The sequence below is a fragment of the Ornithorhynchus anatinus genome, chromosome 13, assembly GCF_004115215.2.
Source record: "Ornithorhynchus anatinus isolate Pmale09 chromosome 13, mOrnAna1.pri.v4, whole genome shotgun sequence".
NCBI classification, from domain to species: Eukaryota; Metazoa; Chordata; class Mammalia; order Monotremata; family Ornithorhynchidae; genus Ornithorhynchus; species Ornithorhynchus anatinus.
Genome location: NC_041740.1, coordinates 17,273,162 through 17,298,134, shown reverse-complemented (window position 1 = coordinate 17,298,134; position 24,973 = coordinate 17,273,162). Strand labels below are relative to the sequence as shown.

The following is a 24,973-nucleotide window of genomic DNA, read 5'->3' as shown; positions in this document are numbered from 1 at the left end:
ATGGCAACTTTTCAGAAGGGAAATCACTGGGTCGCCCCGGATTCAGTACTCGGATCCATTTTATTGAACATCATTATGAACCATCTCGAGGGGGTAGGCTGTGCAACCACCCAATCCACAAATGACGTGATCCTTTTCAAGGTGGTGACATCCCACGCTGGAGTGGAGATTTACATCTAGCGGCAGGGCCATGGTGAAGAGACGGTGGTCCCCTCCTCGCTAGGTCCAAACCAGTCCCGTCCTCTCCAGTCCCCTCCAACAACCCCGGACAGAGGGATGGATGTGCTCCCTTCCCAGGGTGCCTCTCCAGAGGGGCTCAGCTAGTAGGCTCACGGAGTGCCAGCCGATGATAATAATGTTAATTGTTATGTGCTTACTATGTATCAGGCACTGTACTAAGCACTGGGCTACATACCAGATAATCAGGTTGGACACAATCCCTGGCCCAGGTGGGGTTCACCTTCTCAATCCCCATTTTACAGATGAGATCATTGAGACACAGAGAAGTTAAGTGTCTTGCCCAAGGTCACACAGCAGACAAGTGGTGGAGCCAGGTTTAGAACCAATGACCCTCTGAATCCCAGGCACCGTGCTGCTTCTCACTGCCCTATTGACCCTAATCCCGTTCATCTTTTTAAATACCAAGGATGCAGGAACTACTTATATTTGAGCTGAATGTTATTGATGTTTCTCAAGTCATATGGACTAAAACCAGCCTCTAACAGCACTTCCCTCTCCCTTAAGAAGGTAAGCACTAGCTCTTATGCTTACTTATAGTTCTCAGGGAGTTGCAAACCCCTGGCTTTCAGAGGCGACCTTAGAAACACAATTATGATTACTAGTCTCCAAAGAGAAAGGACATTTTCATACATGGCCACATAAACTTAGCTATTAAAGCACAGTGAAATACATCATTAAATCAAAGGAGTCACTTTGTTTAGGAAGGACTCTAGAAGGTCTCCAACAATAGCATAGACATTTGAAAATGGTTTTTGGTGAATCCAAAAGAGGGGGAGAGTAGCAGAGAATCTACTTGGGGGACTTCGATGCATTCATGGAATTTGGGGTTGCGGAGGGTGCACGAGGGGAATCACAACTCTCTCCTTCTACTATAATAATCGTGATATTTGTTGAGCACTTAAAACATGCCAAGCGTTCTACTTGGGGGTAATAATAATAATAATAATAATGTTGGTATTTGTTAAGCGCTTACTATGTGCAGAGCACTGTTCTAAGCGCTGGGGGAGACACAGGGGAATCAGGTTGTCCCACATGGGGCTCACAGTCTTAATCCCCATTTTCCAGATGAGGGAACTGAGTAGGTACAAGATAGTCGGTCAGGCCCACACCCTGTCCTTTACTGGGCTCACAGACTCAGTAGGGGGGAGAACAGGTATTGGATCCCCATTTTACAGACATGGAAACTGAGGTGCAGAGAAGTTAAGTGACTTCCCCAGGTCACACAACAGGCAAGAGGCAGAGCCAGACTTAGAACCCAGGCCCTCTTACTCCCAGGCTCTCTCCATTATACCATGCTATGCCAAAATACAGCACAAAGGCCGTGTGGAAAATGCCCCCCAGAAGACCCATTGCCACTTGGAGGTATGCCAGGGGGCAGAAAAGCTAGTACCCCATGGCAGGGCCTCTGCCAGCAAGGAGCATGGAAGGTACTGCTCCACTCCTCTCTGACAGCTCCTAAACATGACTCGCTCCAGGAGTCGTGCTGCAGGAAGCAAAACTGCCCTTCCACCCGGAATGGGACCCCTCACTTGAAGGTCTCATGGACATCAGCTTCAGGCAGAGCAGGGAGGACTGCTGGAAAGCTTGCCAACCCCTACGGCACCCTCAGGCATCAGCGGGAGCAGTCTACATCCAGCTCAGGACTTCAATGTTATAAAACCAAAGGGCAATACCACTCAATTCTCAATCAATGTTCTCTGAAGGCCGACTGCGCAGAGCACTGGACTAAGCAACTGGGAGCGTACACTAGAAGTAGGCATCAGCTCTACAACTAGACCTGCATCTGGAAAACATCTGTGGAAAAAAAAAAATTCAGGCCTGGTTATTGCTATGAGTGTAAATTTAATACTAGTAATCGTAAACCTGAACTGCCACGGTGGTGGGAAAGAAAAAAATCCATCCTTAAAACAAGGCTGGGCTGTGAGAGATGTTATCTCTAAAATTTGAAAACACTGCTTCACCCTAGTGCACACTGCTTAAATAGACTTAAATTTCAGTAGAGAAAGGAAAGACCCCAAAACTTACCTCCTCTGCTTCCATTCTCTTCATCCTGCAAAACAAAAATATAAAAAGCAATTAAAATCCCCTTGAAGCCCAGATCCTCCACAATTGAATACAGGGCAGTATTCAGTGCATTCTGAAACCATACCTCTTGAGGTTTTGGAGAATACATTTTTTTTTTAAATGGTATTTATTAAGCACTTGCTATGTACCAGACGCTGTATTTAGAGCCGGGATGGATGGAAGCTAATCAGGTTGCACACAGTCCCTGTCCCACAGAAAGCTCATAATCGTAATCCTCATTTTAGGATGAAGTAATTGAGGCCGAAAAAAGTTAAGTGACTTGTCCAAGGTCACAGAGCAGACAAATGGCGTAGCCGGGATTAGAACCCAGGTCCTTCTGACTGCCAGGCCCACACTCTATTCACTAGGCCACACTTGAGGTGTTCTAGCTTTCCTTTCTCCTACACAGTTCACCGAGATTCATCTTTCTTTCCTGCTTCTTCACCATGTCCTGCCTACCTCTATCCAAAGTAGGAGAAATGGTACTTCCCCCAAGTGTGTTTGCTCATGAGCATAATTTGTTTTTATTTATACTAATATGTCTCCCCCTCTAGACTGCAAGCTCGTTGTGAGCAGGGAACGTGTCTACCAACTCTGTTAAGTTGTACACTCCCAAGTGCACATAATAAGCACTCAAATATGATTCATTGGTGTACTTCAAATGAAGCAAGAGCTTGTCAGCAAAGACAAGTGACAAGACTTTTTAAGAGCAAAGGGGAATGCATTTTGGAGCAACGACTCACAACTAAACCTTAAAAAAACTGCCCCATTCAAAAGCGGAGCCAGTTTTCAGAGAGCAGGAAAGCTGCTGGTGGCCCAGAGCCATCATTTTGAAACACCCTGAGGGGGCAGATCAGAGGTGTCGCTTGGAGCCCTCCGAAGAACCTCCTAGGGACTCAGAATCACAATGCTGCAGAAGGGCCGAGATCCCTAGAAAGCCTCAACTCTGTTAGACAATACTGAGGCTCCTATCAACAGCATACCTGTATCAACAAAATAAACTGAGCTCCTGGGTCCAGAACACTGCCCAAGGGGACTGGGAAACAACCAGTGATCCTTGCCCTCCTCTGTGATGTCGGGGTGCAGTGGGGTAGACACTCCCTAAAGAGTCTGCAAAGAAAACTAACCTGCAGACTGACTCCCCACCCCGACCTCCCCAGGTGGACCTTCAAAGTGGGTTTCCAGTTGGCACTCCTTTGGTAACAATAACAATCACTATTACGGTTATTATTATATTTGTTAAGGACTTACCATGTGCTAAGTACTGTTGTAAGCACTGGGGTACAAACAAGCTAATCAGGTTGGATGCAGTCTCTGTCCCAAATGGGCTCACAGTTTTAACCCCCATTTTACAGATGAGATAACAAGCACAGAAAACTGAAGTGACTTGCCCAAGGTCATACAGCAGACAAGTGGCAGAGCCAGGATTAGAACCCACATCCTCTGATTCCCAAGCCTAAACTCTAGCAATGTTGCCCTTAATAAAAGTGTGATTTTAGTTTATAAATACAGTTCCTAAATAACAACTTTGCCTGTTGCCAATCATCTCAACAAGAGTTCTTTTTGTCTATTTGTTTTTAAAACAACGTAATGCTTACTTGCATTAATACTGTGATGACCAACCAACTCCATATTTGAAATCCATTTTTTATTATGGTATTTATTGAGTGCTCACTCTGACGATAGAAGATAATCAGGACTTTTTTATGGTATTTGTTAAGCACTTACTATCTGCCAGACCCCCTACTAAGCACTGGCTTAGTATAAGCATAAACTAATCAAGTGGGCCACAATCCATATCCCACATGGGGATCACAGTCTGGAACCACATTTTACATGTGAGGTGATCAATTATATTTATTTGGTGTTTACTGTATGCAGAGCACTATACCAAGCACTTAGGAGAGCACAACCTAGCACTACAACCATCACATTCGCTGACTGCAACAGTTTACAGTCTAGAGGGGGAGGTAACCGAGCCATAGAGAACTTAATTGCCTTGCCCAAGGTCACACAACAGGTAAGTGGCAGAAGTGGGATTATAACCCAGGTCCTTCTGACTCCCAGGCCCACGCTCCTTTCAGAAGTCATGCTGCTTCAACACAATCCCTGTCTCACATGGGGCTCCCAGTCTAAGGACTGTGCAGAATTCCTCAGGTCTTTCATCTAGCTAATTGGTTTCCATTTGGTGGGAAAACAGCAGATGTGTACTGGGAAAAAAAACCCAAATGAGATCTGGAACTCGAGGGAGTAAACGTTAGAGAGTCCAGGTAGAAGGGAAAGTTCAGAGGGAGCAGGAGAAAGTTCAAACTCCATTCTAGCAAACAGGTCACAGAGTACAATGACATAGGTGCCCCATTTTTCGATGACCATACTGTTTGAGCAACAATTTCATACGTGCCGAAATAGAAGCAGATTCTCTTAACTTCAGTGACAGCAAAAAGAGAAATGAGCAAAAACAGAATACTTGGATTTTTCCCTGTGGAAGAGACCAAGGGCCTGAAAACCACCTTCCCCATTTCTCTCACCTTATATGAAAACTGAACGGCAGACTCTGGCGGGTACACAATGAAGTGTCGTAATGTAAATCCAAAGCCTTGGGACGTCCTCTTCAATAGAACCGTTTTCGGACCCGGCCACGCGAATGGTTCATCCTCCGATGGAGAGGCCGCTTCACTCTGTTCTTTTCCATCTTTATTTTTTGACACCTAAAATGAGGTTGAAAGAAAAAAGGAGTTACCTAAGTCTCTAAGTACCTCTATTTTTCTTCTTCTTAGTCAAATATAAAGGATAGGAGAAATGGTTTTAATCTAACAAATCGGCAAGAAAATGATTGAATATTTTACAATGCATAATTTGTACATGGTGCAGCAGGAGAAAACCTGCATCATCAAGTCTCTTCTCATATCTGAATAGGACATATTTCAACTCAGTGAAGTTTCTTGTTAAGATCGGGCAATAGAAATCATGGTGTTCTTTCTTAACGTTCGCTATCAAACTGGCCAATGAACTCATCTGATCTGTCATTTAACTCGGATACATTTTCAATTAACTTCATTTGATGATGCCAGAATTCACTGCAAGTCCATAACTAACCCCCGAACTTAACTTTGAGCTGGGCAAATACTTTGACTCTTGATCCATGTACCATATACTAAATTGCACTCATATTCAAAGTTCAGCCGATGCTGGGTTATTCAACTTCTCCCTGCAAACCAATCCCCTTTCTGTTCAAACTGGCAAATGCCACTAAGGCTTATCATCTGAAATATGCACTGTGGATTCTGGCATCAGTAAAGAAACACAGATATCTCATTTTCATTTTTAACTTTTTTTACAACTAGAAACGCTATGATTAGGTTAGGTTTCTTATTGAAAAGGGCCATCTCTGTGAATACTCAAATGACTGATACTTACATTGGGTTTAAAGCAGTTAATCACCTTGCCCCCTCCTACCTCACTTCACTACTCTCCTACTACAAACCAGGCCACACACTTTGTTCCACTAGTGCTAACCTTCTCACTGTACCTCAATCTCGTCGCTGACCTCTTGACCACAGGAACCTCTGGCCTGGAATGACCTGCCTCTCATATCAGACAGATAATTGCTCTCCACCACTTCAAAGCCTTATTGAAGGCACATCTTCTCCAAGAAGCCTTCCCTGACTAAGCCCTCCTTCTCCTTTTCTTCCACCCACTTCTGTGCCACTCTTAATTACCCCTTCATTCGTCCTCCCTTCCTTCCCCACAGCACATATGTATACATCTGCAATTTAATTATTTATTTATTCAGATGAATGTCTGTCTCCCCCTCTAGACAGTGAGCTCATTGTGAGCAGGAATGTGTCTCCTTGTTGTTATACTGTACTCTCCTAAGTGCTTTGCACACAGTAAGTGCTCAATAAATACGACTGAATGAACGAGCATCTAAACAAATGCCTCTTCAAACACTAGATGAAAACCCGGTATGTTGTGAAGATGATTCCTTTCTTGCTGTCGACTCTTGAGTAATGTTGAATCCTCTATTATATCCTCTGCAGACACTGGGGACTAGAGAAAGGAAGGGCGTTCAGCTAGAAACAGAGGGTCAGGGGAGGGTGGAACTCAAAGCTAAATGGATAGGCATAAAGGGACCCCCTCAAAACCCCACCCCCCATACACCATGGGGTCAGGAAGGCCAACTGCTAACATAGGAAAAAAGCTGCACTGAAGTCACGTAGAAAGAAAAGAAAGTCAACTTCCCCACATATTCTTTGGTGGTTCCCGCTAGTCATGAAGTAACCACTGAGCATCCCCGAGAGCAAAGAACTGCCCTAGGAGCTGAAGGGTTGCAGAATGTAGATGGCTCCGGCCTCCAGGAGTTTAAGAGAGTCATGCAAACCCCAAAGATGTAATCAATAATGTGAATGAATCAGTAAGCCCCTCTAGGCTGTAAGCTCCTCTAGGACAGGGATCATGTCTACCAAATCTGTCGCAGTGGTTAGTACAGTGCTCTGCTTACTGTAAGAGCTCAACAACTACCATTGATTGATAAGTGAAACAAAAGACATAATCAAAAGTCCATAGCAAATGTGAGAGCATAACAAAGGATAATCGTAAGGATCCAGAGCCACAGAACCTAACGGGGGGTACAGCCTCAAGAAAATAATTTTTACCCAAGAACAGACATTCAGAGACTCCTTTTTCTGCAAAACCTGAGCTCTGACCCATTCCGGTTTATTTCTACAGCTGATCCATAGTGCTAGGGAGCATATGAACAGGAGCCAGGGATGAGGGTCCCTAGAGGCAGAGAGGGGAGCGGTGGCCAATGCCAGCTGAGCACGGCTGAACACCTGAGGGCTCAGGGATGTTTTGGTCTGCCTGCTAGGCTACACTGGCAACACAACAAATAATTTATTGCCTCAGTTTTTACTCTAAACCCCCAAAGATTATGAATTTCAGGGCCCTAGTCAGACACCAACTAAACTGACCTCAAATCCAAACAAACTACTCTATATACTTCCCGATCCCAGGTGATATGATACTGAAGAAATAAAAGACACAGTTTGAAAAATTTTTACCAGGCAGCATGTAATTTAGAGATTTCTATTCTGTTTTTTTGTGTAGTACAGGAAAAGCAGCAGCCCATCTGGGAGGAAATACTCAGTTTCTACTTGCCAGCAACTACTCACTTCACGTCGCCATTAAGATTGCAACTGCAGCCACTCACAAACTGAGCCCTCTGCCACAGCTTTCCAAATAATGCCTTGAAAGTATTCATAACTTTTCCAAGGCTTACATTCACCTTTTTGTATCAAATAATTAATTTGGCAGCATATTTTTTTTCCACCTTCAGGATCTGCCTCCTACTTCGGGCAGGTTGATAAACACCTCCCCCTCCTCCCATCCAGCCAAATCCTCTCACTTGGTCTTTTAATGGTATTGATTAAATGTTTACTGTGTGCATTATCATCATTGATGGTACTGACTGAGTCCTTACTATGTGCATCATCAGCATCAGTGGTATTGACTGAATGCTTACTGTGCTGAGCACTGTATTGAGTGTTTGGGAGAAAACAATGCAACAGAGTATAATGATACATTCCCTACTCAAAAGAAGTTCTCAGTCTCCACTTGAGACACAACTGCTAGCCAAGTACTGAAGTTCCTCTGGTTCTCTGCTCTCTCAAAGGAACTTCAGGGCTTGGTTGATAAACCGACTTTTCTCCCAGTCTGTGGCCTCAGATGCCACTTTGCTACAGCGCGATATTAATGGAATGTACATTAATTCATACATCTGACAGTCTTTTTCTATGGTAATTTCCATGGTACTTGTCATCAGAAAGATATAAAGAAGCAGCTAATAATACATGTGTAGAAATACATGATGTTTCATTGTATGGGAGCAATTGGGAGCATGTGCTGAAGAACTGGGGTAGGAAGTAAGGGGAAGAAATAGAGGAGAGAGAGGAAAACAGGGAGAGAAAGAATGGCAGCACCACTTAATTGTGTCCAGCCCAATTTACTTGTATCCACCCTCCAGCACTTAGTACAGTGCCTGGCACATAGTAAGCCTTTAACTACCATTATTATTATTACTCAAAATCACATAGCAAGTAGACACAGTAGCCACTGTTAGCTACTTTCCCAAAGACATCCTCTCAATTAACCATGAATTTCAAGTCCCCAGTTCTTGGTACTTTGCACCAAGTATTTTCACTTTTAATAGAACAAAAAAAGGAAAAGGCATCCCTTATACAAACCATTAGTCTGGACAGTTGCTATCGTTCCCGATTCCACTTACTGTCCACAGTGGAGAACACACTACCACCCGTACTATGTTCTTTGGCAGGCTGCAATTCTACAGCAGACATCAGCATCAAGGGAGGGTGGAGAGAGCAGGGGAAAGAGGGCAGGTTTATGCCACGCTCCCAGAAAAAGCCACGACCACTATCACTGTCACTATCACTGTGCCTCCTCTCAGATTTACTGATTTTGTGAGCCAGAAGCCATCTCGCTAACACACCCAAAGTAAGAAGGAAAAATAAGAATGCTTCAATCCAGCATTCAAATGGCATAAGGGAGACAAGAAATCTCACCAGAATTCCAAAGGGAATTCTGCCTGAGTCCTCGGAAGAGTTGAAAAACTCAGTTTCAACTTGTCTGCTAACAAATAAAATTTGAAATCAGAGACACAACTGAAAGGAATGCATGGAATTTCAAATGGAGATTAATATCTACAAACTAAGATATAAAGCAGAAAACGCCAACGTATGGCCCCAGTCCCCACTTCCCATGAGTGGGTTGAGGTTGGTACCTGCTCCCCAAGTGGCCCTGTTTTCAATTGCTCCACTGGTACCAAGAGAAAACAAGCAAACAAAGGTTTAGAGATTCTGTGAAGAAAGCCCTGAGGGCTTGGTTCTTCCAAGACCACAGTTTACCTTTGCAAAAGGTAATGAATCAGCCCCTTGCTTCCTGGGAAATGTAGTTTCTCTTTCCTTCCCTGCAATCCCTGGCCGCCCCAGAACCAAACTGGCATGGCAGGCAGGCAGAACTGCTTGGCATATCCAAGGTCAGGGGCTGCTGCCCTCAGTCTTCGGTATGAGATTAAAATAGGAAGGTAAATCCGTTTACTCCTGACTATATATACCATGGACACACTTCACACACAACACATACACTTTACCCCCCAACACATTCATATGCAAGCACTCATTCTCCCCTCACCATTTGGTCATTTACTCAAATCCCCCAAACACACACCCACTCTTTCCCTCCTCCTCAAACCCTCCCACACTGACCTTCCCTTCTACCGCACCCAGCCTGTCACCCAGCCCCACCTCACCTCCCTTTGATGCAGCAGTATGGAGTGAGTGGGGTGAGCCATTTCCACTACCAAAGACCTCTACTACAGTCACCAAGGCTGAAAGCTGGAAAGCTACAGAGCACACTGATAGCAATTCCGGGAAAAATCTCCAGTTCTACCCCACTCCCAACCCCCAACCTACTGGACTACTCCCTCTGGAGAATTAAATATTTTTTTAAATTGAGCAAGTATTTTAATTTTAAAATAGGCAGTTAGTCCTCACAGAAAACTCAATTGCCTAGAAGCTTCTAGAACTGCTCAATGGAAGAAAGGCATTTTTCCCCTTATAATTATATTAAATGACATCCTATAAAAGCATTTGCAAACCACAGAGACAACTAAATTTATTTTATCCTTCAGATATTTGTTTCTTGCAATGTAGCTTGTGAGATAAAACTACAGTAACTTTGTACTAAGGGTCCCACGCGTAGCTATGCAAAAACGAGCATGCGTTCGGCTCTGTATCAATGTTGTTTCTCTCGGCTCGGTTTTTTAGGAACGGGGTGGGAGGAGAAAAATAGATGGGCTATTCATTGCAAATGTCAAACTTCCAAAATACTTAGAACAGCGGACTTCTTCCAAGGTAAATTTAACCACTCTGAATGCTTGTTGTTCTCGAGCAATGACTCGGATTGGATGGAGCCTTGGTATTTTCAGGGAAGGCTCCAGCCTACCCAGAAACAACCAACCCAGACCTTCTATACCACTCCAGGGTGGGCTTCTGAGGTGAACATTGGACTCCGGGCTTCACAAAGCAGCCCACAGCAACTTTGGTTTTACGAGCAAAAACACTCCAGCTATGGATTACAGAACCAATCGAAATAAGAAGGAATGTGGTATTTTTTTTGTGTTGAGAACATAATTTCTGTTCTCAGCCAATATAGGATAACTGCCCAGAAAAGTTATAGCAGGGAAAAGTCCAAACCCTAGTCCAACATTCATTCCAACAGAGGGGGGAAGGGATATTTGCCTATAACTACCCGACAGTGTTTGAGAACCTTTTCCTCATAGCTAAGGCTGGCTCAGGAAACTGAGACTCCTTGGATAAATCCTGTTGATGAGGAGCATTCATTTTGTCTTAGCTTCTGTATCCAGAGGACCACTTCCATCTAGTCCACCACCTTACTCCTCTACAAAGCATGGACCTGGGAGTCAGAGGAGCTGAGTTCTAATCCGGGTTCTGCCACTGTGTGACCTTGGACAAGTCACTTAACTTTTCTATACCTCAGTTCCCTTATCTGCAAAACAGGGATTCAATAACTGCTCTCCCTCCTATTTAGACTGGCAGCACCGTGTAGGATCTGATAATTTTGTCTCTATCCCCGCGTTTAGTACAGTGCTTGGCACACAGCAAGGACTTTCCAAATACCACAATTATTATTATTATTATTATATAATGGCCAAAAATAGGTCTTGAGAACAATTTCTCCACCAATTAGGCTCTATATCTTTATTATGGCTTTCTGATCAAAGCACCGACATTTAATGGGTATTCCCTCTCAAGGAGACTTCCCAACATAGAGTACATAATTCAAAATCCTGACTGTCTAGAACATACAAAAATTAATTATATTTCTATGCATCCACTGCTAAGCAGAGCACACCAGCAAGAATCCATCAATGGTACTTACTAAGCACTTGCTCAGTAAGCAAGAGAAGCAGCAGGACCTAGTGGATAGGGCATGGGCTTGGGAGTGAGAGAAGGTCATAGGTTCTAATCCCAGCTCCACTTGTCTGCGGTGTGCCTTTGGGCAAATTACTTAACTTCTCTGTGACTCAGTTCCCTCATTTGTAAAATGGGGATTGAGACTTTGAGTCCTATGTGGGACAGGGACTGTGTCTAACCCGATTATATCTATCCCAGCAGTTAGTACTTGGGCCAGGGAACGACGGCAGGACAGGCGAGAACGAAGCACAGTGAGGAGGTTAGCGGCAGAGGAGCGGAGTCTACGGGCTGGGCTGTAGAAGGAGAGAAGGGAGGTGAGGTAGGAGGGAGCAAGGTGATGGAGTGCTTTGAAGCCAACAGTGAGGAGTTTTTGCTTCACACGAAGGTTGTTGGGCAACCACTGGAGATTTCTGAGGAGTGGGGTGACATGCCCAGAGCGTTTCTGTAGAAAGATAATTCGGACAACAGAGTGAAGTGTAGACTGAAGTGGGGAGAGACAGGTGGTTGGGAGATCAGAACAATTGGAAAGACATGGAAATCATTCAGGAGCATTATTCCCCTCAATGTATCACTCAGAGTACCCCCAAAATTGTTTTCTGGCATTTGTAGAAATAGTAGTTATTGAGCACTTACTGTGTGCAGAGCACTGTATTAAGCACTGTGAAAGAGCACACAAGTGAAAATTAGTTCAACTTAAATTTTAAATACGCAGGAAAATGACAACGCTTTCAATTTATCAACTATCCTCAGAGGGTTGAATTAAAGTCTGAAGAAATGGCTGCTAGATTGTAAACTCCTTGAGGGCAAGGATAATATTCACTACTTCTATCGTACTCTGCATGGCACACTCAGTAAAACCTTACCACCTGCACTGTAAACATTATTGACTGAATGGTAATCAAAGCTGTAATGTTTTCATATACATTAGAACACAACCCTCAAAATGACATAGCCACTGACAGTTAGAAAACAGCAGCAGAAGCAGTGTGGCCCAGTGGAGAGAGCATGGGCTTGGAGTCAGAAGGACCTGGCTTCTAATCCCAGCTCCACTACTTGTCTGCTGTGTGACCTTGGGTAAGTCACTTCACTTCTCTGTGCCTCAGATACCACCTCTGTAAAATGGGAATTAAGACCGTGAGCCCCATGTATGACATGAAATGTGTCCAACCTGATTAGTTTTATCCACCCCAGCAGGCAGTACAATGTCTAGTACATAGTAAGCACTCAACTAGTACTATTTTTTTTAAAAAGCCCACAACCTAGTGAACAACAATTAGAAATGGGATGGACACACAGAAATAAGGCTTTGGGACGACTACAATGCAAAAAGGATGAAACCCAAATGGTGCCAGACACTTTGGCAGCAAATGTCACAGTAGAGCTTGGGGCTGTCTTGCCAATCCCAGGATGGTTGGGTGGGTCACACATAGCTCTAATCAGTCACACTCATACATGCTCACTGATACAAATCTCCCTGTCATACCCAATGGACAACAATGCTTTCTGAGCATGAGATAATCTTTATTTCTGACAGATGACTAGAAACTACTGGTATTTACAGTCTCTCTCCTTACTGTCATTAGGACACCTAAGTCCACAGAACCATACAACAGCACACATGCCAAAAAACACTTTGCATTTTGTCAGAGCTGGGGTCTGCAATGGATCCTGATTTTTAAGAGGGTAACTTTCTGATTGCTCCTATGTACTGAACAGCTTCAGAAATATGAATTTTACTTCCTCAATAGATTCTACAATGCCTAGGGCCTGGGAATTTTAAAAGGGAGTAAGCACGAATAAAGTTGGTGAGAATAGGCAAGGAGAATATTTGCCGCAGGGAGAGAAAAGCTAACTTTAAAGATCTGTGGCTGTTCAAGGCCGAAAAGTCCGATGACGATGGAGTCTCCCCTTGTCACTATGACTTTGAGACTGAGAACCTTCACAGAGGAATGAGCTAGTGTGCACTAGTGGCTTACCAGTGCCACTTGCCCTCTCTTTTTCCTGCTGGTCATGTTCCCACTAGGGCATATGGGTGCAACAAGTAAACAGGTATGCAGGAATGCACCACAAGGCAAAGTGCAAGTAATTGTTTTATGTTCTAAACTTCCCTGGACAGTCAAAGGGACCATACAAAAGTGTGGAAGAAGTAGCCCCAACCTGAGATCCAGGAGATGTGGGGTTTCATCATGGCTTTACTCCAGGGATCCCTAGGCAATGTCAGTTTTCTTATCTGTACTAAAATGAGGGTGATACAAATGCCTACCTTCCCTACCTAACAAGTCTGGCTGGCAATGAGGAGATCGGGGCCCACTCCCAACCACGGGCAAGTCATTTAATCTTGCTAGGACTGTTTCTAGTAAAATGATGGTATTTGCCACGCACTGCAATTAAACAATGGTAATTATTGAGTGTCTACTAAGTGCAGGACAGTGTACTAAGTGCTTGGGAGAGTACAATACGAGATGGTAAACATGATCCCTGCCCTCGAATACTTTACGGTCTAAATCTTAGAGCCCATATTTAATGGAATGATTAGGTCAGGTGGTCCCTGTCCCACCTGGGGCTTAGAGTCTAAGGAATTTCTCTGTTGAATGGGTACCATACAACCTTTTTTCCTTATCCTAGAGTAATTTCATGAGGGGGAAAAAAAGAGGTAATTGGCTGAAAGTACTTTTTGCGGGGGAAAGTATTTTTGAAATTCAGTTCAGAGAAGTGCAGAGAAAGAATCAAAAACAAACACCCCAAACAGAAAAAGACTACACATTCATAAAAATAAACATGCAACCTCTAGGAGGGTCAGAGCTGGGCAGAGGCTATCTATGGATCACAAGTTCAGTATATTTTTAGAAAGCCAACCCAGTAATGGATGAATCTAGAAAAGTAATCCTTCTGCTACGCATGCATGGGTAAGATGCTTACTAGAGTTTTGAGTTCATTTTGCTCATTCCCCTGTCACTGAAATATTAATCGTGGATTTAATATTAATATTAAGTGCTTACTATGTGCCAAGTGTTGAAGAGATACAAGATTATCAGATTAGACAGTGCTTATCCAACATGAGGTGCATAATCTATTTTATCCCCATTTAAAGATGAGGAAACTGAGGCACATAGCAAACTGCACCAGGTCGGCATGTCAGGGGCAGAAGAACCCAGGTCTCCTCCAGTCCTATGCTCTTTCCGCTAGACTGGGCTGGGTGAAGAGGAAACAAAGAAGAGCGGTAAAAGTGATGTCAGGGATAGAAGAAAGTTCTTGAGGAAATGTTAATGTTAATAGGTTGGGATTCTTTATTCTATAGAGGAAATGGTCCTTGGATCATTTCATATCTATGAATTTATTGAGCGCCGTTAGTATTAATTATTTATTGGGCACTTTTTGTGTAGAGGATTTTAAGGGGAGGATGTAAACAGTTGTTCTCTATGCTCACTGGTGCGGATACTGCTAACACGTTAGTCCAAACATTTATCCTATCCTGCCTTGATTACTGTTATCTGACTCCTTTCTGACCTCCCTGCCTCCTGCCTTTCCCCCTCCACTTCATACTTCACTCTGCTGCCCAGATCATTTTTCTACAAAAACGTTCAATCCACGTTTCCTCATTCCTCAAGAACCTCCAGTGGTTGTCCGCCCAACCCCCGCCATCAAACAGAAACTGCTTACCATCAGCTTTAAAACGCTCAATCACCTTGAACCCTCCTACCTTAGCTCGTTATTCTTTTACTACAACCAGCCTGCGCTCCTCAAATGCCAACCTACTCACTGTACCTCGATCTCGTTTATCTCACCACCGACCTCTCACCCATGTCCTGCCTCTGGCCCGAAACGCCCTCGCTCTCCATATCCGACAGACATTTACTCCTCCACATCTCCTCCAGAAGGCCTTCCCTGATTAACCCCTCACTTCCCACTCCCTTCTGTGTCACCCTGACTTGCTCCCTTTTATTCACCCCTCTCCAAGTCTCAAGGGACTTATGTACATACCCGTAATTAATTTATTTATATCAATGCCTACCTCCCCTCAAGACTGTAAACTTGTTGAGGGCAGGAAACTCGTCTACCAATTCTGGAAACTCTGCATGCAGTAAACACTCAATAAATACGATCGACTGATGAAAGGGTACAAGTGTGGCAGGCATTAGCTGGCCAATCTGCTGTGCGCTTCCTGAGAAGGGAAAGATGGAATTGAAGAATGGACCCACTGCCTATCTGTGTATGAGGAAGGTGCCTGTGTCTCATGCTATAACTATCAGTGCGTGTGTGTGGTGGTGGTGGGGAGGGGGAGCTTCTGTGGCTACTCCTGGGAAGTCTAGTCAAAGGAATGTTGAACCATCTAACTGACCAGCTGGGCGGGGGGGGGGGGGGGGGTGGGGGGGGGAAGGCTTCCAGTGATTTGAATGTGGTACTACTAACATGATCTTTACCAGATAGCTTCAGGCGAAATGCAAAGAGCTAGCTGCCCAGAAAACTTTAACATCATAAGGTCACTCCACACTGGAATATCAGTCAGTGTGTAAGATCAAATCAATCAATCAATGCTATTTATTGAGTGCTTACTATGTGCACAGCACTTCCCTTCAAGTTCGGCAGAGCACAATACAATAGAATTAGCAGACACGTTTCCTGCCCCTAACTAGCTTACAATCTACAGGGGATCAAAGTCATAATAACGTTGGTATTTGTTAAGCGCTTACTATGTGCAGAGCACTGTTCTAAGCACTGGGGTAGACACAGGGGAATCAGGTTGTCCCACTTGGGGCTCACGGTCTTAATCCCCATTTTACAGATGCGGTAACAGAGAAGCTAAGTGACTTGCCCACAGTCACACAGCTGACAAGTGGCAGAGCTGGGATTCGAACCCATGACCAATGACTCCAAAGCCCGTGCTCTTTCCACTGAGCCACGCTGCTTCTCATGCCTTGACCTCCTTCACAAACTCAAGTGGTGCTAAGTTACATTCTTGCACAGGTATTTTTTGCCGTAATACTCACGGCCTTGTTGACTGGTGCCTTCGGAGGCGAGAATATGGAGTATGTACATGCTATCTCCTAGCCGGGGGCTCCTGAGCTGGTGGACACTTGGAGCAAAGATAAAGGAGGGAGAGAATGGTCCCTAAGCTTGAGTTTGCGGATTGCATAATATGGACCGACGCTCCTGGAGGCAACCGATCCCTTACTCAACGACTGGCACAAGCAGTTAACCACTTTGGACTGAAAATCGACCTAAAAGAGACAGATATCATACCTTAAGTAAAACCAAACACCACAATGCCTTCTCTAATGGAGTCCACCGACGGCATGTGTGAGAGAAGCAGCGTGGCTCAGTGGAAAGAGCACGGGCTTTGGAGTCAGAGGTCATGGGTTCAAATCTCAGCTCGGCCACTTGTCAGCTGTGTGACTTTGGGCAAGTCACCTAACTTCTCAGTGCCTCAGTTACCTCATCTGTAAAATGGGGATTAAGACTGTGAGCCCCACGTGGGACAACCTGATTCCCCTGTGTCTACCCCAGCGCTTAGAACAGTGCTTGGCACATAGTAAGCACTTAACAAATACCAACATTATTATTATTATTATTATTAAAGCCGTCAACATACACTGGTCTTTGGGAAATGTGCTCTCACAAAATATTGTTTCAGGTGATGGTATCACAATAATAATAATGATGGTATTTGTTAAGCAATTACTATATGCCAAGCAGTGTTCTAAACGCTGGAGTAGATACAAGGTAATCAGGTCATCTCACATGAGGCTCGCAGTCTTAATACCCACTTTACAGATGAGGTATCTGAGGCACAGAGAAGTTAAGCGACTTGTCCAAAGTCACACAGCTGACAAGTGGTGGAGCCGGGATTAGAACCCACGACCTCTAACTCCCAAGCCCGTGCTCTTTCCTCGAAGCCAGGAGGCTTCTCGACTAAGCCGGGCCGTGTGGCCAGCACAATACTCAGAAAGCTGGGAGGAAAGAGGGGACTGCCTGAACATGAAGATCATTGTTAACCATGCTGCTGTCACTGCAACACTGCTATTAGGCTGTGAGAGGCACTGATCCCATCCCGAAGAGATACCAAACAACTTGTGTTTGCAAAATGGCAAAGTCTCATCCAAATACCAAGTTCCTAATGATGTCATGGTTTCACAGACAGTGAGGCGAGGATGGTCAAAGCTTAGCAGTGATGGGGGCTGTCACCTAGTCCACCGGAGCAATAAAAGAATGCCCAACAAGGTCTTTTATAGAGAGATGAGCACAGAATATGTTCCAGAGGAGGCCTGAAGGAAAAGTTCATGGATGTACTAGAGGCCAACTTCACAACATGCTCCCCTGGCGCGAATGCTTGGGGATTTAGAGCAAGATACAGGTCATCATTATTATTAAGGAATGTGTTAAGTTCTTACCGTGGGTCAACCACTGTTCTAGGCACAGGGGCAGTCATTAGTTAATCAGGTCAGACACAGTCCCCATCACCTATGAGGCTTACAGTCTAATATCATTTGGTTATTCAGTCTTCCCAAGACAAAAGCTCTACCTCAACAAAGGAGAAACGTGCGAGACCGAAGGTGGCTTTAAGCTCCGCAAAGACACCAGTGTTAACCTGACACAGTCTGTGGTCAGCCATGGACCTCAGGCTTAGGCCTAGGTGCTCATTTTGCAAAGCACAGGAAATGAGGGAGCCAAGACTTGCTGCTGCTTTCAATGGGAGACTGCAATTAATAATAATAATAATAATAATAATAATAATGTTGGTATTTGTTAAGTGCTTACTATGTGCAGAGCACTGTTCTAAGCACTGGGGTAGATACAGGATCATCAGATTGTCCACATGAGGCTCACAGTCTTCATCCCCATTTTACAGATGAGGTAACTGAGGCACAGAGAAGTGAAGTGACTTGCCCACAGTCACACAGCTGGCAAGTAGTGGATACGGGATTCGAACCCATGACCTCTGACACCCAAGCCCGGGCTCTTTCCACTGAGCCACGCTGCTTCTCAATTAAGTGAAGATAGGATTAAATGGCAACAAGAGCCATTTTGGTTGGACAGAAGGATGCATATTTCGATGATGAGAATGTCAGACATTCTAATGAGCTGCTAGAGAACTGTGGAGTCTCAATATGGTAAGCTCCTTAATTAGAGACATTCATCTGGATACCTGCTTGAGTTCCCTTTCAGCTTTATTATTATTATTCTCATTATCTTCTTAGTATTATCATTATTATTATTACCACCTCAAAAGGACAAAGATAAAAATGAAAAACACTCAGTTCTGCTGGGACTTATGCTTTTATTATGTGTTTTGGCTAAAACTAAACTGCAGAATTAGGAACACTCTTCCAAAAACATGCACAGCCCATGGAGCATGAGAAATACTACAGTGTGTTGCCTTTACAGCCCTGGCATTGAAAGCTCTTTGAAGGCAGCCCAGCCTAGTGGAGAACCGCGTGGCCTTATGGAGGACCTGGGCTCTAATCCCAGCTCTACCACTTGTCTGCTGTGTGACCTTGGACAAGTCAGTTACCTTCTCTATGCCTCAGTTTCCTCATCTGTACAATGGGGATTAAATCCTCCTCCCTCTGATTTAGACTGACTTTGCCTCGCAGCACTTATGTATATTTCTCTAAATCATTATTTTACATTAATGTCTGTCTCTCCCTCTAGAATGTAAGCTTATTGTGGGCAGGGGACGTGTCTTCCAACTCTGTTGTACTGTACCCTCCAAGCGCTTAGTACAGTGCTCTGCGCACAATAAGCGCTCAATAAATACTACTGACTGATAGATGGTAAGGCCCCTGTGGGACAGGGACTGTGCCTGCCCTGATTATCTTGTACGTACCCCAGCCCACGTAGTAATAGCTTAAAAAGCACCACTTAAACAAAGAGTAGTGTGTGGCCTAGAAATATAATCAATCTACAGTACACTCAAATGTAGTCAATCCACAATTATGGAAAGCCAGAAGTAAGGCACTGGGATATTTTAATAAAGATTTGGAAACCACATGATCTGCCAACACCCTTACGGGTACATCCATTCCACATTTTACTTTTAGGATGTGCTATGGGTATAAAGAGATGCTCATTCTATTCTGCCTAAAGTTCCTCCCTCGGTGTCTAAATTATAAAAGACCTCTGAAGATCAGTATGAACGATTCCCTCAGTGCACATCAATGTACACCCCAGTCTGCTCTTCCTCCCCGCCCATCACCCACCATGCAGGAACACTGCCTTTCCCCGGGATGAGAGAAGGCCACTGTCAACAGTCACATGCTGCGATGGGGAAGGAACACAAAGCCCGTCTCCCTCCCTAAGACACTGCAGCTCTTCTTCCCTCCACCAGTAGAGAGTGGACAGGAGGCCTGTTCTGAAGTCGGAGAGTCGTTGTCACGGCAGTGGGTGTGCAGCACTGGGGAGGGGGAAACCGGAGCAATAAAAACCCATAATGGTTTAGAAATGGGCTTTACCTTTAGCTTTGAAGAAAATCCATAAACTATTATTTGCAGCCTATGGGTTCTGTAGTCATTACTCACCACATATCCTGCAGAAAATGCACCCATGGTGTATCAAATAGAGGCTGAAAATTGACTGAGGGTGAGGAAGAGAGCTAAAGTTTGTATTAACTGAACACAGTAGGCACAAAATTATAGCAGCTATCAACAGTAAAGGGAAAGGTCTGTTCCTCCAAATCTGTACTACTGAGGACCACATTTAAACGACAATAAGGACAACACAATCGCTATTGCTTCACTATTTCCAACACTCAATCAGGCCTGTGACTCCAAAACACCAGGTGGAAATGGCTCAAATATCTTTATGATGAATCCTGAAATGACTAACTTCAGGTAGAGAATCATTCTGTTGAGAAAATGTGGAGTGATGCCAATTATCCTCAGGAAATTTAAAATGAGATCACTAGATCTGTTTTCTCTGTGCAGAGCTCTCTGCTATATGCTAAGCCTGGAGAGGAATTACAAAAGAAGAATAAGACAAAGTCCCTGACTGGGAAGAGCTTACAATTTATGGGGGGAGGCAAGACAAAACAAGACTAAACATATAAGGGAATTATATTTAGATGTGAAAGGTCAGGGGTTTTAAAACAAACAGCAACAACAACTAGAAAAAAAAACACAGAAAATTTTGAGAGATATATAAGAAGTGCTGAGGCAACTGGAGTGGATGGCAGAATCTGGGTCAGGAGGCTTAATGTGGTCTGGCTTCACGCTCGAGTTGACATTTCAGGCACATTTTGGAAGAGGGATGGACTCGGAGTTAGCAACATTCTAGGCTGGGAGGGCAGAATGAACAACAACTTGGAGGTGAGATCTGGGCTGGGGAAGGCAAGCAGGTTTGTCTAGCGAGGCCCAGTGCAGAACCAGATCTACATCTCCGCCCCTGTCCTCTCCCCCTCCCTTCAGGCTCGCATCTCCTCCTGCCTCCGGGACGTCTCCACCTGGATGTCAGCCCGCCACCTGAAACTCAACATGAGCAAGACTGAGCTCCTCATCTTCCCTCCCAAACCCGGTCTGCTCCCAGACTTCTCTATCACCGTGGATGGCACGACCATCCCTCCCGTCCCGCAGGCCCGCAATCTCGGTGTCATCCTTGACTCGTCCCTCTCGTTCACCCCACACATCCTATCCGTTACCAAGACCTGCCGGTTTCACCTCTACAGTATCGCCAAGATCCGCCCTTTCCTCTCCACCCAAACGGCTACCTTACTATTACGGGCTCTCGTTATATCCCGGCTAGACTACTGTGTCAGCCTTCTCTCTGACCTCCCTTCCTCCTCTCTCGCCCCGCTCCGGTCTATTCTTCACTCCGCTGCCCGGCTCATCTTCCTGCAGAAACGATCTGGGCACGTCACTCCCCTTCTTAAACAACTCCAGTGGTTGCCTATCGACCTCCGCTCCAAACAAAAACTCCTCACTCTAGGCTTCAAGGCTCTCCATCACCTTGCCCCTTCCTACCTCTCCTCCCTTCTCTCTTTCTACCGCCCACCCCGCACGCTCCGCTCCTCCGCCGCCCACCTCCTCACCGTCCCTCGGTCTCGCCTATCCCGCCGTCGACCCCTGGGTCACGTCCTCCCGCAGTCCTGGAACGCCCTCCCTCCTCACCTCCGCCAAACTGATTCTCTTTCCCTCTTCAAAACCTTACTTAAAAATCACCTCCTCCAAGAGGCGTTCCCAGACTGAGCTCCTCTTCCCCCTCTACTCCCTCTGCCATCCCCCCTTTACGTCTCCGCAGCTAAAGCCTCATTTTCCCCTTTTCCCTCTGCTCCTCCACCTCTCCCTTCCCATCCCCACAGCACTGTACTTGTCCGCTCAACTGTATATATTTTCGTTACCCTATTTATTTTGTTAATGAATTGTACATCGCCTTGATTCTATTTAGTTGCCATTGTTTTTACGAGATGTTCTTCCCCTTGACGCCGTTTATTGCCATTGTTCTTGTCTGTCCGTCTCCCCCGATTAGACTGTAAGCCCGTCAAACGGCAGGGACTGTCTCTATCTGTTGCCGACTTGTTCATCCCAAGCGCTTAGTACAGTGCTCTGCACATAGTAAGCGCTCAATAAATACTATTGAATGAATGAATGAACCAGAGTTAACAGAAAAGGAGGACAGGTCAATATGGGAGGGTCAACGGTTGGGAGAACTTTGAAGCTAATGGCTGGAATCAGCTATGAATCATGTCCAGGAACACCTGAATCAATCAATAGTATTTACTGAGTACTTTCTGTGTGCACAGCACTACACTGTTTGGGAGAACACAACAGAGTCAGTAGACACATTCCCTGCCCACAACTAGCAAACAGCTTAGAGGGGAAGACAGACATTAATATAGATAAATAAGTTACAGATAGATATATTCTTCTAGACTGTGAGCCCATTGAGGGCAGGGACTGCATCTCTTTATTGCTGAATTGTACTTTCCAAGTACTTAGTATAGTGCTCTGCACACAGTAAGTGCTCAATAAATATGAATGAATGAATGAATAAATGAATGAATTCAGAAGTGCTGTGGGGCTGAGGTTGAGGTGATTATCAACTGCCCAGAGGATACAGATTCAAGTGCATAGATGACACAAGAGGGAGGAGTTGGGGAAAGAGAGTTTAATTAGGGAAAATGTCTTGGAGGAGATGTGACCTTAATAAGGCTTTGAAAATAAAGAGAGCGGTGGTCCTACATATTTAGAGAGGGAGGGAGTTCCAGGCCAGGGGCAGGCTTGGGAAAGGGGTCGGTGGCGAGAGAGACAAGATGTGGGCACAGTGAGTAAACTGGCACTACAGGAGCAAAATGTGCGGGTTGGGCTGTAGTACAAGATCAGTGGGGTAAGGTGAGGTAGGAGGGGGCGAGCTGATTGGGTGTTTTAAATCTGATGCTAAGAAGTTTCCGAAGAATCCTTAGGTGTGGGGTGGGGGAAGGTGGTGGAGGGAAAGAAAAGAATATCTGGATGAATTAATCTTAATTTTAAAGAAATCACAACTGTAAACTTTAAATTTCTTAGTTACATTTTCAAGACTAAATCCCCAGATCAGCTATACTGAATGGTACTCAAATAAACACTGAGGAGGATTCGAACAGCCTCATCGGTCTGAATCGCAAGAAATGTGTCTGTCACGTTTACACCCAGTGAGCAGGCTGAGCGTGTCTGAATAGACCGACTGGACTCTAGGCTTTCTTACCCTGGATTTGTGAGGTGTCAAGTGCAGTGAGGATGGACCAGGATCCCCAGAATTGCCATTGCAGAAGCTCCTTGCTGTTTCTGAGGTTTTTATCTGTCAGTCGTGTACCTCCCCTGGCTAATCATATCGGTGCTGTGGGAGGGAGATAGTCAGCAATAACATTCTGTAGGCTTCGATGTTTCTATCTCCTGTTCCCTGTCCACCCCCGGCACGCACAAGCACACACACGCGTGCGCGCAAATGTCACCCTCCCCCACCCGACGGCCATCAGTCTTTCTGAGCTGCAAACTCGTAGCAGCTCATTTCCTCCCTTCTACTGCTTCTCATGCACCTGCCTCCCTCCCTTACTCAGTCCTCACACACAAAATTAAGCCCTTGAGGGGACAGGAATGCTACCCACTCCAAGTTATCGACGTCATCATATTTTGTTCAGCTACATGGAAGAAGCTGAAAAAGCAATAAATAGGCTGTCAGACGTAAGACTAGTTTAAAAAGGAAACTGTTGGATCCGAGCTATAAAACTCCATTTCTACCTTCCCGTAGTCATAAACTCTGCTGAGGTTAACCTTGGGATTTTTAACCAATATATCCAATATGACCCCAAACTTTCCCTACAGTCTTCTTGCTTTCTGGCTCCAGTTCCCTTAAGGTGCAGTCTCACCAGCTCTAAGACAGGAGTCAGCCAGCAGTGTATGTTCCATGGGCTGACTGACCTGTTTAAAGGTGTACAAATGGCCCTCGGTGAGCTCTAGTTTATAAGTTGGGATGGTGGAGGTCATTTCTTAGTTCAGACTCGGTTATGCCCCTGATTCCAATTCAAAATTTCTGGCCAGCAACACAGTCCCCAACAAGCCATGAACCGCTGCCCTGAAAACAGGGCCTCCAAACTTCCACTGAAAAACAGAAATTTGCCAACAGGGTACAGTGGACAACTAGAATTGGCAACTGTGTCACTAAGACTCGCTGGGTCTGGCCCAAGGAAACATGGCTGTTAAAGAGGCCCCCAGTGGTTAAGAAGTAGTCAATCACTGTTCTACGACCGAACTAATGAGTTTAATCATTTAATGAGACAAGGTACCAGAGACTCTTTCCAAGAAGCCCAGACCCACTGCCATAACATAGTAACCCCACTCTAAAGTTCTCAGCCTCCTTTTGGGGGGGTTTTCTTAATGAAGTTTACATTTTAAGTTAATGGCATCATCTACCATCTCCCACTACTCAAAGTGGCCACAGAAAGCCCATATTTTATTACTGTAATGTAAATCCATTAAAGAACAAACTAGAAAGCATACTGAGGAATCAATCCTGTGCTGGCAAGAGGATATAGACTGGATGGCTTTTTCCGGCTCTCATATCTAAGATTCATTAGTCTTTTTGTGCCCGGCCCAACTTATGGGAAGCTATGCCCCCCGTCCCTCTCTAAACCCGAGTTTAGAGCCATGAGAGACTGTAGCAGCGTGCTGAAAAGACAACTAAGGGTCTGTTTCCTCTGTAAACATCCAAATAAATTGTGGTTAGAGTAAGAATGGAAATATCATTTTCACTCAAAAGTACTACATTACATAGACCACTTTGCATCATAATTAAACATTAAAAGGTCAACAGCCTTTATTTTTTTCATTTAAACTTCTGACGGACGAGGGAAGTAAAAAACAGAATACCATCCAAAAGACCTCAAGGAGAGTGACTTCATCTTTAGATACCCAGAATTAAGACAAACATCTCCAAGACAAGCTATCTGTCTACCCAAGAAGCCATCATCTTGAGAACGTGCAACATTGCTGTGGACATATAATAAAAGCAGATTGGATTGGTTCAAAACACTCAACAAGGAGGTTTGAGGGTTAGTAGGGGGAGGGTACATTTTTGCTTCATATTTAGAACAGCAAGATGGCCCCCAAAACAATGGACATATAATGGATGCATAGTTTGATCCAACAACTTTTAACCATTATGTATTATAAAAGGAAAAACCAAAATAACCACAT

General features: G+C 44.7%; 1 protein-coding gene across 5 annotated transcripts in view; it reads right to left on the bottom strand.

Moving 5' to 3' along the window:
* The window catches only part of ARHGAP21 (Rho GTPase activating protein 21), a 139,416-nt gene that overhangs the window by 73,086 nt on the left and 41,357 nt on the right, over nucleotides 1–24,973 (bottom strand). For all 5 annotated transcript variants that reach the window (XM_029078125.2, XM_007667880.3, XM_039913922.1 and 2 more), the window contains exons 2-3: nucleotides 4,833–5,012; nucleotides 2,266–2,290 (exon numbers count right to left, since the gene is read on the bottom strand). In XM_029078125.2, the coding sequence (XP_028933958.1) occupies nucleotides 2,266–2,290; nucleotides 4,833–5,012 (205 nt within the window). The remainder of the gene's footprint in view (nucleotides 1–2,265; nucleotides 2,291–4,832; nucleotides 5,013–24,973) is intronic.